Below are 14,140 nucleotides of genomic sequence, written 5' to 3' on the forward strand. Positions count from 1 at the left end.
AGCCATACAATAGTGTCATAACGTCTAAATACATGCATCATGACAGTATTACGACCATATAACAGGTTGACAAGTTACTGTATGTCAGCTGTTATGACATGTTATAACCATGTCATAACATGTTGAGACGCTGGGTGGAAAGTGTTTGCAATATTATTGCGCACAACTGGACTACTGTCTTCAGACTGGTTCAGACCCATATCTTCACTACACCACCTATATTAAACCTGTGCTTGAATACACCGCCCCCATGTGGAATTTATGTCACTACAACCACTAGCTCAGGATCTCTTCGATGGTGATCAGTTTTTGAAATGAGACATTTCTGAGAAAACAGCATGCCCTTACTTTTGTTCTGGAAATTGGTTCCAATACCCTACCTATAATTATGAAGGACGCAAGTGCAATAACTCTTAGTCACAAAATGTATCAACAACTGAAAAGGCTTGTTTAAAAAAAAATATATATATATATATATAAGTATACTATAAAATGGGAATACGATGGTTGCAACGCTCTTAAATTCTGTGCGCCAACAACAGTGTGGGTGTATAAACGTTTTAATTAGCCAGTAAAGTAGAAGGATGAAAATCATGGAAATACATTTAGCAATGTACAGTTCTGTATAATTAAATCAAAGACAGTCCAAGGTAAAATCCACATCTGCTGTGAGTAAAGGACTGCAGGGGCTGTCTCAACAGTTACTAGCCCAGAGAGCCCTGTCACTAGATACAAAATACCTGTCCAGAAAGACAGGTGGAGGCATTGAAGCGGAAATTGGGCCTCCGACAGGTAGCAAGAGACTGTTCTAACACATACAAATAGGGAGCGAGACATGACGCCCATTACAGGGTCTCTAGATAAGATAGAGATTGAGAGGGGAGTGCGTCCAGGTCAGGAAGCCATTTTGTAGTGGCCCCCCAAGGACCGCAGGTCAGCGTGAGAATTGCCTCTTGTCCCCCTTGCCTTTGTTGACGTGCTTGAAGATTTTGGCTTTGTGAGCGGGCTTGCCCTTCTGGTAGCCGAAGCCGCCACCTCCACCCCTCTTCGTCATCTTCAGTCCTCCTTTGCTGTGAACGTCTGGAGAGGAGTGCTGGGTTAAGGGAAACACTGTACTGACCAATTGAGAAGGCTTTTATCGTTACGACCTGGGGGGGGGGTGCCAGAGGGATGGAATAAAGGATGTTTGACAACAGGCATTGACAAACAAAGTAAGGCGATGCAACCCTTCAGAAACGACATTGGTGAAAATATGCCCAGGCACTTGGCCGAGGAAAAGGATACTGAGGTCGACGTAGGGAGGCACAGTAAAGCCGAAAGACTGTGCCACCATGGGGAGGTTGAGCGTGTTGACACTGTAGATCGCTTTGAGGGAATGAGAGTCGTACGCCCGCACATAGGACTTGTAGGCCTCCTGGGCTGACTTGTGCAGGTAGTAGTTCTTCTCAATCAGCTTATTCAGCTGCAAATAACAAATTGAGAAAACTACAAACCTTTGTGGATTTGTCATTGAGATTTCAAGGCTTGTCAGATAATTGCATACACCCCACTGCGTATTTATTTGGACAGTGAAGCTAAAACTTTATGAGGCGACAGTATAGAATGTCAACTTTTATTTGAGGGCATTTTGAAATAGTGCCTTCAGAACATATTCATACCCCTGAACTTATTCAACAGTTTGTTGTGTCACAGCGTGAGTTCAAAATGGATTCATTATAAAAACAATTGTCTCCCAACTACACACAATAAACTTTGAAAACGTTGCACACCTGGATTTTAAAATACTAGATAATTATATTTTTTTGTGTTAAATTCTTCAAGCTCTGTGAAGTTGATTGTTGATAATTGCTAGACAGCCATTTTCAAGTCTTGCCATAGATATAAGCTGATTTAAGTCAACTGTAAAAATTACATGTAGTCTTTGTAAGCAATTCCAGTGTACATTTTGCCTTGTGTTCAAGGTTATTGTCCTGCTGAAATGTGAATTTGTCTCACAGTGGCTGTTGGAAAGCAGACTGAACATGGTTTTCCTCTAGGATTTTGCCTGTGCTTATAGCTGCATTCCGTTATAGCTGCATTTTTATCCTAACAAACTCTAGTACTTGCCGATTACGAGCATACCCATAACATGATGCAACCACCACCAAGCTTGAAAATATGAAGAGTGGTACTCAGTGATGTGTGAGATTCACCCCAAACATAACACCTTGTTTTCAGGACAAATGTGTGTATTCAGGACAAAAAAAAGTGAATTTCTTTGCCACATATTTTTGCAGTACTATTTAAGTGCCTTGTTGCAAGTTTTGTAATATTTTTTTTCTGTACAGGCTTCCTTTTCACTCTGTATTTTAGGTTAGTATTGTGGAGTAACTACAATATTGTTGATCCAATCTCAGTTCTCATATCACAACCATTAAAACTCTGTTTTAAAATCACCATTGGCCTCATGGTAAAGTCCCTGAGCAGTTTCCTTCCTCTCTGGCAACAGGGTTAAAGACACCTGTATCTTTGTAGTGACTGGCTGTATTGATACACCATCCAAAGTGTAATTAATAACTTCGCCATGCTCCATGTGTGTGGGGTGCAGAGATGGGGTAGTCATTCAAAAATCATGTTAACCACTATTATTGAACACGGAACGAGTCCATGCAAATTATGAGATTTGTTAAGCAAATTTTTACTCCTGGAATTATTTTGCTTGCCATACCAAAGGGGTTGAATACTTATTGACTTGAGACATTTCAGTTGTAAATGTATTAATTTCTAAAATGCTCTACAAACAAATTTCCACTGAGGTCATGGGGTATTGTGTGTGATTGAATTTAAATAATTTAAAATTCGGGCTTGTAACAAAATGTGGAAAAAGTAAAGGGGTGTGAATAATTTCTGAAGGCACTGTATTTGTTCAACCTTTTAGAAATGAAAGCACAATGTATCTAGTCCCCTCATTTGTGTATTGAAGTGGCAAAAGTTTAGTATTTGGTCCCATATTCCTAGCAACGCAATGATTACATCAAGCGTGGATACAAACTTGTTAGATGCATTTGCAGTTTGTTTTGGTAGTGTGATTATCAATTTAATAAATTTTGAATTATGTCTAACACAAAACGTGGAATAAGGGGTATGAATACTTTCTGAAGGCACCGTATATGAAAATAAAAGTTGTTCTTTACTGTGGCCTCAAAAAATGTAGTCTCCAATCCAAAATGCTTCAGTATAGAGCCAAATTAAAAGTTTTAGCTTCATTACCCAAATAAATACGTTGGGGAGTATGTAACAGAAGTTAACTCCTGTTCAATGGAAGAAGTTGCTTATGACTTGACCTGAATATTAAATGTGACAGATGTAATGTCAGTTAGCTCTGATTCACATGCAGAAATCAAATGTGGATGAATATCTTACCTGACCCTGGATATCAGAGATCTTTGCCCAAGAGAATTCAAACTCACTCAAAGGAACCTGAGGCAAGATGAACACAATGTAAAATTTCATTTTATAACATATTGCTGCTGAAAGACTTAAATCTTTTGCATGTTTTTCTTGGTTTTGCTGGGTTGAGGTAATGGGAGATGGTTGAGTTAGAGATGGTTGGGTTAGGGTCTTACCTTGGCTTGTTTGAGGAAGCGCAGGAAACCCAGCTCCTCTGGCCTGAGGATTAGGAGGGCATGGCCTATGCCGTTGATCCCGCGAGCCGTTCTGCCCACCCTGTGGATATATTCCTAGGAAAAGAGGGAAGAAATATGGAAGAGGGAAAACAATGTGAATGCTTCACTGAGGCATTGGCTAGAGATGCCTATAGGCTAGGTGTTATTTATGGATAATGTCAAAGCTGCATGAAACAGTGAATCAAACTTCACTAGGTACCTTGGGGTCATCTGGGGGGTCATATTGGACAATCCAGTCCACCTCAGGGATGTCCAGGCCTCTGGCCGCCACATCTGTACACAGCAGGATGCCTGAGTCGGCGTTACAGAACTGGAAGAAGGTGGTGGTACGCTTGGTCTGCTTTTGCTTCCCCTGAGAGATCAAAGCAAAAGGAGATTAGACGTCAGCCACAGACAGCAGTGACCACAGAGGATGCCTGCTGAAGGCTTCCGCATGCTTCGGTTCGGTTGACTAGGCATACTGAACGTGCATGTTAGCATACTCCCTTAAAAAAGACCTTCGCAATGCTAGCTGTGCTATTAGAGATTCTGGGTTCGAGTCCAGGCTCTGTCGCAGCCGGCCACGACCAGGAGACCCATGGGACAATTGGCCTAGGGGAGGGTTTGGCCGGCAGGGATGCCTTGCCCCATCACGCACCAGCGACTCCTGCGGCGGGCCGGGCGTATGCACGCCGACACAGTCGTCAGGTGTACGGCGCTTCCTCCGACACATTGGTGCGGCTGGCTTCCAGGTTAAGTGGGCATTGTGTGAAGAAGCAGTGCAGCTTGGCTAGGTTGTGTTTCGGAAGATGCATTGCTATCGACCTTCGCCCTCTCCCGAGTCAGTACGGGAGTTGCAGCGATGAGACTAGACTAACTACCAATTGAATACCACAAAATTGGGGAAGAAAGGGGGTAAACATTTTTTATAAAAGACCATGGCTTGAAAAAGGAAAAAAAGCAGCAATAGTAAAGTTTGTCCTTCTTGAGACACTGTAGCCAAAATAGTCTGAATTAATCTAACTCAAGAAATCTGTCATTGATTGACATTTTTGCCAAACATATTACAGCACATGTTAATGTTTAATGCCACAGAACAATATTTGTTAATATCATATTATAGCACATATCATTGTGCTATAATGGTTTAAGGCCTTTAGACCCAATTGTGATTGTACCAGTCATCTCTGCAGCAGACAAATGAGAGAGGATGCCTTGTGGAGTCAGACTGGGGTTCACTGTAACAAAGCTCAAATTGAGTCATAACAGCCTGAAAACTTCTGACAGATACAATATGTTGCTAGTCTTGGAACTATCTTGCTGTTACTCGAGACACGGATTATTTATATTTTAGTTTTGGCGTAATTATCGCCTGTGGTGTATATGGCTTGAGTGTCTTTTAGACTCAAAGGGCCCAGAATAACTTCCTGAGACAAGTGAATAAAGTGAGTTGTGTCATGTTCAGTAGGCACTAAAACAGATAGTACCTTCCCGTTTCTGACGGTTTATCTGAACTTGTCCTATAGAACACAATTTTGTTTACTTACAACCCTGAGGGGTATACTACAAAGCAGGATCAAGGAGTTAGCCAGGTAACTTGCCTAAATGTTATAAAATACATGCTTTTTATTTATTTTTATAAATATAAAGATAAGCATGAAATGAGCATGGTTTAATTGACTCAAGAACCCAACACGCATAATAGTTTAGCTTTCTTAATGACAGAGGTGACGACTCACGTGGATGGCCATGACAGGCAGGTCAATGTAGTTGAGCAGCTCGTAGTGGAACTTGACCGACATGCAGGAGGAGAAGAACACCATCAGCTTCTTCTTGCGGTTCTTCTTCAGGAAGGTGAAGAGCAGCATGAAGCGCTTCTCTGAGGGACACACCACATAGCCCTGAAAACCAAGACAAGGTTTACATATCAGACCACGCATCCCTGAAGCACCAGAGACAACCAGAGAACCAGATCCTTGTCTGAAGTACACATTCTAACTGATGTGAGGTTTACCTATAACCTTGCCGTGGATGAGACACGGTAAGGTCTCAAACGACCCAATACTCTAACCAAAAACATTAAAGCTTTGCTACTTTCAGATACTTTGAGTCTTGGGCATGTGACGACGATCCACTTAACTAGCTACAACAAGCTGACCACCTGACACATCATGCATGAGTATCGTCACTTTGCAGCAGTTAGTCGTTTTGTTTACCTGCTCCAGGCCGTCCACGGTTGCATTGTCCTTGTTGTCGTCCACACCCACGTAGAGGGGCTCCTTCTTCAGGGAAATACGGGCCAGGTCCTCCACCTTACGGGTCTGGGTGGCCGAGAACAGCATCGTCTGCCTCCGCTCTGAGGAAGAATGCACGTTGAACATGTTAAACACCGGGAGTTACACATACAGACAAAAAGCATCATCAAACTCCATGGTACAGTATGTGCAAGGACGGTTATAGCCATGAGGTGGGTACATACTTGGCAGGAGTTTGATGATCTGCTTCAGCTCCTCCTCGAAGCCGACCTCCAGGATACGGTCAGCTTCGTCAATAATCAGACACTGGAGGTTCTTATACATGAAGCCAGCAGTATTCTACAGAGAGCAAGGGAGTGGAGAGAAACAAATGAAAAGAGTCCAGGACTGAATGTGTGCAAAAATCTAGGTCCCATTTAGTCGACTAGTCCATTATTTGGTCACCAGATTTGTTTTGTTGAGTGGTCGCAAATTAATTGTATTTATTTTAAGGCAGACACACTTGTCTGATTCACACCAGTCTCAGTGGACCGATCCATTGTGGAGTCTGCGGGGATGGCACAGTCTAGCACAGGCATCGCAAGCAAGGGTATTTGCTTTGGCATGCCAAGCAATTTGATAACATTTTGGAAATAAGTGAAATTGCATTGGTTTCAAAATTGCATTGGTTTTCCATAAATGGCTACTGCTTTGGAAATGACACTGTTTGAGAGTATTCCTAAGGTCTAAAGTATGTGAAGATGTGTCTTTGGTATAATAAAAAAAAGTTGAGTCAAGGAGGGGCTGTGTGGCTAAGATGCACAAGGCGCGACTCTCCCCAGAATGTGCTCTCCTGCCAATTTTTGCACATTCATCGTTTCATAACTTCATTGTATGAATTGTTTGAGTGTTAGTGTCTATCAATTCCCCATTACTTATATATCACCAGTAGAAAATGTACTGTTAATCCCCATCATTTTTAATCTACAATGTTTGTTGGGTTATGGTAACTTCTGTTAATGCATTCAATATTATTACAGTCGTTTTCCATTCTCATTGTCGGAATGGACATGTTATTTGCAGAGCTCAAAACGTATTTAATTTCAGAGTCTTGTCAATTTATTAAAGGTCTTTTGTTTGGAGCGCTCCTGTCAATGTTGAGTAAGAACGCACAACTGACTACACGTCAGAGTAGGTGACCTGGCCTGTGAGAAAATGTAGAAATGTGCCCATTTGGGGATGTCTGATAGTATTTCTGATTGTCGTAACTCACCACCAAAGTGGAGCTTCTCAAAAAGCAAGTTAGCAAAGTCTGTTTTTACTCGCATTGAATGACAATTAGGACTGTCTGAAAATTTGTGTGTTGTGGACCGAGTGTGATTTGTTCTTTCGACCAATCGATTGGTCAACATTTTAAAATGTGTATTTTTCCATATATAGACACACCCTATGTTTGAATAAAATAAACGATAGGTAGGCGACTGAACTTGGCTGACAACTTTTAATCGCAGTGCTTAAAGTAAGAAATTATTGAAGAGGGAGAAGAGATCAATATAGCCTAATCAGAAAGGGGGAAGAAAAACTGTTCCCGACCATCCTCCCCCTGCGGCTGGCCTTCGCAGATTCTGCCATTACGCTCCTGAAGTTTCCGTCAACCTTTTCCAATTGGAGTGCCAAGTTATCGTACCATTTCTACTAATCTGCGTGCCAGTTACGATTTTCATGGAACAGTTTAATTTATAAAAAAGCCTTCATATCTCAAAATCAATGTCATGTGGTTCATCAAAATTCCATCTTAAAGTAACTTATATTGTTATTGCCAACTCTATGCGCTGCATGAGGCAAATGGTCACACCAGATACTGACTGGTTTTCTGATCCACTTCCTACCCTTTTTTTTGTGGGGGGGTGGGTCTGATCAACAGATGCACATCTGTATTCCCAGTCATGCGAAATCCATAGATTAGGGCCTAATGAATATATTTCAATTGACTGATTTCCTTATATGAACTAACACAGTAAAACCTTGAAAGGGTTGGGTTTATATATATATTTTTCAGTGTACAATCTGATCCTCAGTCAACATTGCGGTGCTCAGAGGTTACCTGGTCCCAACTTTGATATAAATGAATACAGTTACGGTTCTTATCACCATGGTTACCTGGAGGTGGTCAAGCAGTCTCCCGGGCGTGGCCACCAGGATGTTGACGCCATTGGCCAGCCTCTGGGCCTCGGCCGTGCGGTTGCTGCCGCCCATGATCAGGCCGAAGGTGTGCACGTGGTGGGTCATCAGCTCCTTCATCACGCCGTACGTCTGCATGGCCAACTCGCGCGTTGGGGACAAGATCACCACGCCTGTACCTTAGGATAGTGGGGAGCAGGGCTGCGTCTCAGGCACATTTCAGTTCAGTTCCTAGGCCCTTTCTTTAGATCCTACACCTTTGATGCTAGTAAGACTGGATGGGTGAAAGGTAATGAGGGACATTGTGCCTAGTCTACAGGAGAGTTAAGTCAAAACATTGCCATATTTCTTACTCCTACCCAGTCCTTTCATATCTGTGAATGCCTAAACAAAAAAAGGGGGGGGGGTCTACACACTCTACGGAGACAATAGAGACAGAGCATAGCGCAGTGGTGTCCCTTGGTTCCTTGATCAATAGGCTGCGCATGAAAGTAGCATTGATAACCAAATATAACCTCAGCAACTGTTCAAACAATAAACCAAACATTGTAGCCATACTAGAATCCACCCAAAAATGTATTTTGTCGTGAAGTAATAACTACAGCTACACGGTAAAAACAGCTGGTAGCCATGTGCCTTCTCTATTTTTAGCTGATATGGGAGTGAATACATTGATTTTTATTATTAAATTATTTAACATGGGTGACATGTGGGATGCTAAGTAACCTACACCTTACAGGCAGGCACAAAACATGGTCATGTAAATCAAACATGAACTTTCATTACATGTAGGCCTAGCTATTATTTAAATATGCAGTTAGTTCTTTCGAATTAGCTTACAGTTGTGATGATGTTTTCAACTGAAAAATCTTTGCCATCACCCCCTTGTGAACTTTGCTATCTGGGATAAATACATGGACCCGCAAGGTATCATGTTACCAAAATGTGTCCACTGCTCCAAAAATTCATAGATATATATATATGCACGTGAAGCTTGTAGCATTATGATGCAGAATGTTTATAACATTGAACCAATATAGACGGTTGAAGTAATCTACTAATCTTACCATTTCTGGGCATGAACTTAAGTTTGTAGATGAGCTCGATGGAAGGGATGAGGAAGGCCAGGGTTTTACCACTGCCAGTCTTAGCAGCAGCCAGGATATCTCTAGAAATATTGAAAAAAAAAGGGGGGGGGGGGGGGGTCATCTATCAAGTCAAAACAATATTAGCCTACTTTATCAATCCCGTAGGACTGATTCTAGGATGAAAGTCACCAACTTTTGGTGGTTCTGGATGGATTTTTACAGAGCTCTGCTTTAGAGATGCAGGGATACGTGAACAGGTGGCGATTCTGCCTAGCATGAAACTTGGAGATAAACTGTAGGCGTACCTTCCCTCCAATAGGGGCTGTATGCTTTTGTGTTGGATCTCAGTCATGTGCTCAAAGCCCATCTCCTTCACACCCTTTAGAGTGTTCTCACTCACCAGAGGCGCTAGAGAGGCAAACGACGTGTCCTCAAACGCACCTGAGATACAGAAACCACAGTTAACAGTTCCCACCTCTGTGGGTTTTGGCATAGAAGGGCTCTAGTCTACCACTAACACATAGGGATGGGCAGGGTTTTTCTAATATCCAAACTGACATTGGTATTCGAATAGGCCTACTTGCGAGAGCAGGTATATTCATAAAAAAATTAAAATCATAGGCCTATTTTAACAATGAAAAGGCTTTGTCTCAATTAAATAAAATTATCGATGTGACATTGCTACACACACACAGATATACAATGATATTTGAAATGCTTAATTTAATAAAACAAACGCTTGAAAGTAATTGTCAAGACATGCGGCCAATAAAAAGACACAGGCTTCTGTATAGCCTACACAAGTTTCACACGTCGCGTGTAGCTTGTTGTTGTTGGCACTACAGTCAGAGACACCATGTGAAGTGGGAGATCACTAATCAATGAAAAATGGACGTAAAATTCCAGAATTAAGTTAGATAAATGCAACTGACAGGTAGGCTGTGGTTTATTCTGAATGGAATGTTATAGACAAGAAACGGGGGGGGGCGCAGTGAAATAGCCTCAACTATTCTGGCTGGCTAGCTAACGTCTGACTATCTTAGCTAGCTTCTTTACATCGTTTTGATGCAGTAGAGACAGGCACTGCCAGATGGGATGATAGATAACCTATGCCATTTACACTTTTGTCTAACTAGCGTGAGTCAGTGGCTACTTTTTTTGCCTCTCACACACCGCTGGCCCCTGCCCAACTTGTTTAAAGTTTTTTTTATTTTTTTTAATAACTTTTATTATTCTAAATAGTGAAATGATTTTAAATGCCCATCCCATACTAACACAGAACACGGCAAGTAGACTGACTGGGGATTACCTACAGTAAAGGACCATGGTTACCAGGAAGATAAAACACAGACTATTATACATATTTGTATGCTGGCAGAGGCTCAATTGTAAATAGTTCCTGGCCCATATCTAAGACTGAGAAATGATTGCTACACATAACATGCACAACTGACAAGGCTAACATTTGGTTGTGCAAAAGCCTCTATATCATTGAACATGGAATACCTGTCAAGCCAGATGGGAGCTTTGGTTCATCTTCCTCCTCAGTATCCTCAAACTTTTCTCCTTCCGCCCCATTCTCACTTTCCTCTTCATCATCCCCCCCCTCATCTCCCTGTTCAAGAGGCTGTGTGGCTTTGTCTGTGGTCTGATCAGCATCCTCCTCTGTCACATCTTCCTCCTTCTTCGCTTTTTTCACACCTACATTAGAAACATTAAATATTCGTTGACATGGACAACATTCACTAACTTGGGAAACTGACACTTTTAGCCATTTACCAGTGAACGGTTCAACAACCATTCTAATAAATGACTGAGTGGTACACAACATTACCTGGCTGTTCAGTGGTGTTGAGCTTTCTTTTATTTTTCTTCTTGACAAAATGTTCTGTGTCCACCTCTGCCGGCCCATTCTTCTCTTTTTGCTGCTTATTCGTGGGTTTGGCATTCTGTGGCTTTGATATGGCTGTGGCCACCTGACTCTTTTCATCACAACACTCCTCTGGAAGTCCGTTTGCGTCGTCTGTGAACAACGTAAGTTACACAGAATAATTATATATGTGATTATTCAACGAACTAGCTAGGTGGCAGCAAACCTTAGCTAACTGACTGTTTGGGAACTTCATTCAAATAATGCAGATATCAATAACGGGAAGAGATCAACGTCTCCAAGCCAACAATGTTTCGCTTATGTCTAAGGTTAGCTTTTTTTCTAAAGCAGTAGTGTAGTAGCTAGCTATAAAAACACCACACGTTAACGGAATGGGGATCATTTTCTTTACGATCGTTGATTTAGCTACGTGTATGAACTAAAATACTGTCTTTAATGCGTGATTTCCGATATAGATAACTCTGCAGAAACATCCATCAGAGACATACTAGCTAGTTAAGGTAGCTAACAAGGGTCATAGCTACCTAGCCTTGCTTCGAGGTGGCCTAGCGGGATAAAGTGTCAATACAACTTGTCGACAATGATTTCAGTACTGGAAAAACAGTTACCATTATCCTTCTCCTGTTTCCGTTTCTGAAGTAGCTTTCGCTCTTTGTTCTTTACGCTTCTTTTCTGGATTTTCTGCCGAAGAAGCCTCATCTGAAGATCTGCCATGATTGCAGCTGAGCACTCACACACGTGGAACTCTTCTTCTTCGGTTGCGTTTATCGGTGATTGGCATCCAACGTTATGGTGCATTACCGCCACCTACTGTACTGGAGTCTGGGCCAGGGATGAAATCAATTTTACCTGCCAGACCCGTTGCTCTTAATTAAAAAAGAGAACAAAAGTTACCCTTTGACTTATTCCACATTTTTGTTGCGCTACAGCCTGAATTAAAAATCGAATTAATATATGTTTTTCTCAGCCAACAATACATAATACCCCATAAAGACAGTGAAAATGTTTTTAGAAATGTTTGCAAATTTATTGAAAATGAAATACAGAAACATCTCATTTACATAAGTATTCACACAATATTTTGTAGAAGCACCTGGGTAAGTCTCTAAGAGCTTTCAACACCAGGATTGTGCAACATTTTCCCATTCATATTCGAACAATTCTTCAAGGCCTGTCAAAATTGGTTGTTGATTATTGCTAGACAACCATTTTTAGGTCTTGCCCACCACCAACAGGTGCCCGTCTTTGCGAGGCAATGGAAAACCTCCCTGGTCTTTGTGGATGAATCTGTGTTTGAAATCCACTGCTCAACTGAGGGACCTTACAGATATGTGTGGGTTACAGAGATGAGGTAGTCATTCAAAAATCATGTTAAACACTATTATTGATAAACATAATTCCACTTTGACATTATGAGGTACTGTGTGTAGGCCAGTGACAAAACAGTCTAAATTTAATACATTTTAAATTCAGGCTGTAACACAACAAAATGTGGGGGAAATCAAGCGGTGTGAATACTTTAGAAGTTACTGCAACTAGCCTGGCTTGCTGACAATTCTGACAAGTCAAAAATTGTACCTTGTTTCTGGTGCATGTATTTCATGACACTCGTTTGCTACAACAAGTGGCAACTTTGTTTCAAAGTTTCATCATGGAATTGTTAATAAGCGGCACCATTATCATGGAAACGTTTTCAACTGCACATCACGGGTTCTTGATCTTGAGTTTGAGTTTATTTTTTATTTTTACAGGGACAGTGCACATTAATCAACGTTTCAGTAAAAGTGCCGGTTTTAGCCAGCCGGCTAATTTTCAACCGCAGTCCCTGGGCAGGTTATTAAAAACAATTACAATATAGACAATAGCAGCATAGAACAAGCAAGACATAGCAACATAGGACAAGCAAGACATAACATACAGACAGAGCAACATAGGACAAGCAAGACGCAGCATACAGACAGAGCAACATAAAATAAAAAGCAGCAAGACAAAATTCATAAAAGCAACAAAGTGTTTCCACACCTCACAAGCTACAGACAACAGACAACATGGAAAGCGGCAACACACAGCTAGGGACCATGTTCACAAATCTGATTGACCTTTAGCCATGTCTTCAAGCATTTTGTTAAAGTGTGATATGTGGTGCAGTTATGTGTGTCTGATGGCAGTGTATTCCAGACATGGGAAGCTCTCACAGAGAATGCAGATTTACTAAAGGTGCTTTTCCTTAGGGGAACTATACAGTCACCTCTCATGGCAGACCTTGTGGATCTGCTGCCATATGTCTGGGTTTTCTGTTTAACAAAAATATTGAGTGGAGGGGGAGCCAGGCCATTAAGGATCTTGAATACAAGACATGCGTCGGTGTATTGCACAAGATTTTCCCAACTCAAGAGCTCATGCTTTCTAAGGATGTGACAATGATGATGGCTATTGGGCTTCCTATCAAACACTTTGAGAGCCTGTTTGTAGACAGACTGAATAGGTTTTAGTGTTGTACAGCAAGCTTGGGCCCAACTAGTCAAGCAGTATGTTAAGTGGGGGAGTATCATAGATTTGAAGTACAATTTTGCTACCTCTGTAGTCAAACAATTTCGTGTAAATCGGAAATTAGCTAGGTTGAATTTGGTTATTTGAATTACCTTTTTCACATGCTTTTTAAAAGAGATTTTTAATGCCCCGTCTTAAGTCAGCTGTTGTACAACACGTTCTAAAACTAGGTAGTTTTATCTCTGATCTAGGTCAGGAATGGTCAACTCCAGTCCTCGGGGGCTTGATTGGTGCCACACCTTTGCCCCAGCCCCAGCCCCAGCTAACACGACTTCAGTAATCAACTAATCATGATTTTCAGTTTAGAATGCAATTAGTTTAATCAGGTGTGATAGTTAATTCTATAGACAAAATTCTTATGAAATAGTATTCTATCTTTCAGCGAAAGAAGATTACAATAACAATGTCGAAGGTGAAGTATCAACGCATTGAAAACTGCAAAGGACTACACCGAAATCCCAGAACTTCAGGAGAGCAGTGTTTAGAAGACTGGGTTCTCAAATCGGACTACCAAAGAGATTGATCCTGACAGCAGATGTCCCAAGACTTCCT

The 14,140-nt window shown here is 41.4% G+C and overlaps 1 protein-coding gene across 1 annotated transcript; it reads right to left on the minus strand.

The window, feature by feature from the left end:
- Positions 1-545: 545 nt before the first annotated feature.
- LOC100136257 (myc-regulated DEAD box protein) lies at positions 546-11,792 on the minus strand. Its single transcript, NM_001124521.3, is given in 14 exon segments — positions 546-1,080; positions 1,285-1,462; positions 3,403-3,459; positions 3,606-3,719; positions 3,865-4,017; positions 5,384-5,545; positions 5,861-6,000; positions 6,124-6,238; positions 8,039-8,238; positions 9,127-9,227; positions 9,453-9,588; positions 10,654-10,848; positions 10,982-11,170; positions 11,647-11,792. Coding segments are annotated over 14 exon segments (1,992 nt in total). The 5' UTR covers positions 11,753-11,792; the 3' UTR covers positions 546-934.
- Between the last annotated feature and the right edge of the window lie 2,348 nt (positions 11,793-14,140).

Source organism: Oncorhynchus mykiss, chromosome 22 (genome assembly GCF_057628025.1).
Source record: "Oncorhynchus mykiss isolate SJ-2025 chromosome 22, ASM5762802v1, whole genome shotgun sequence".
In the NCBI taxonomy this organism is placed as follows: Eukaryota; Metazoa; Chordata; class Actinopteri; order Salmoniformes; family Salmonidae; genus Oncorhynchus; species Oncorhynchus mykiss.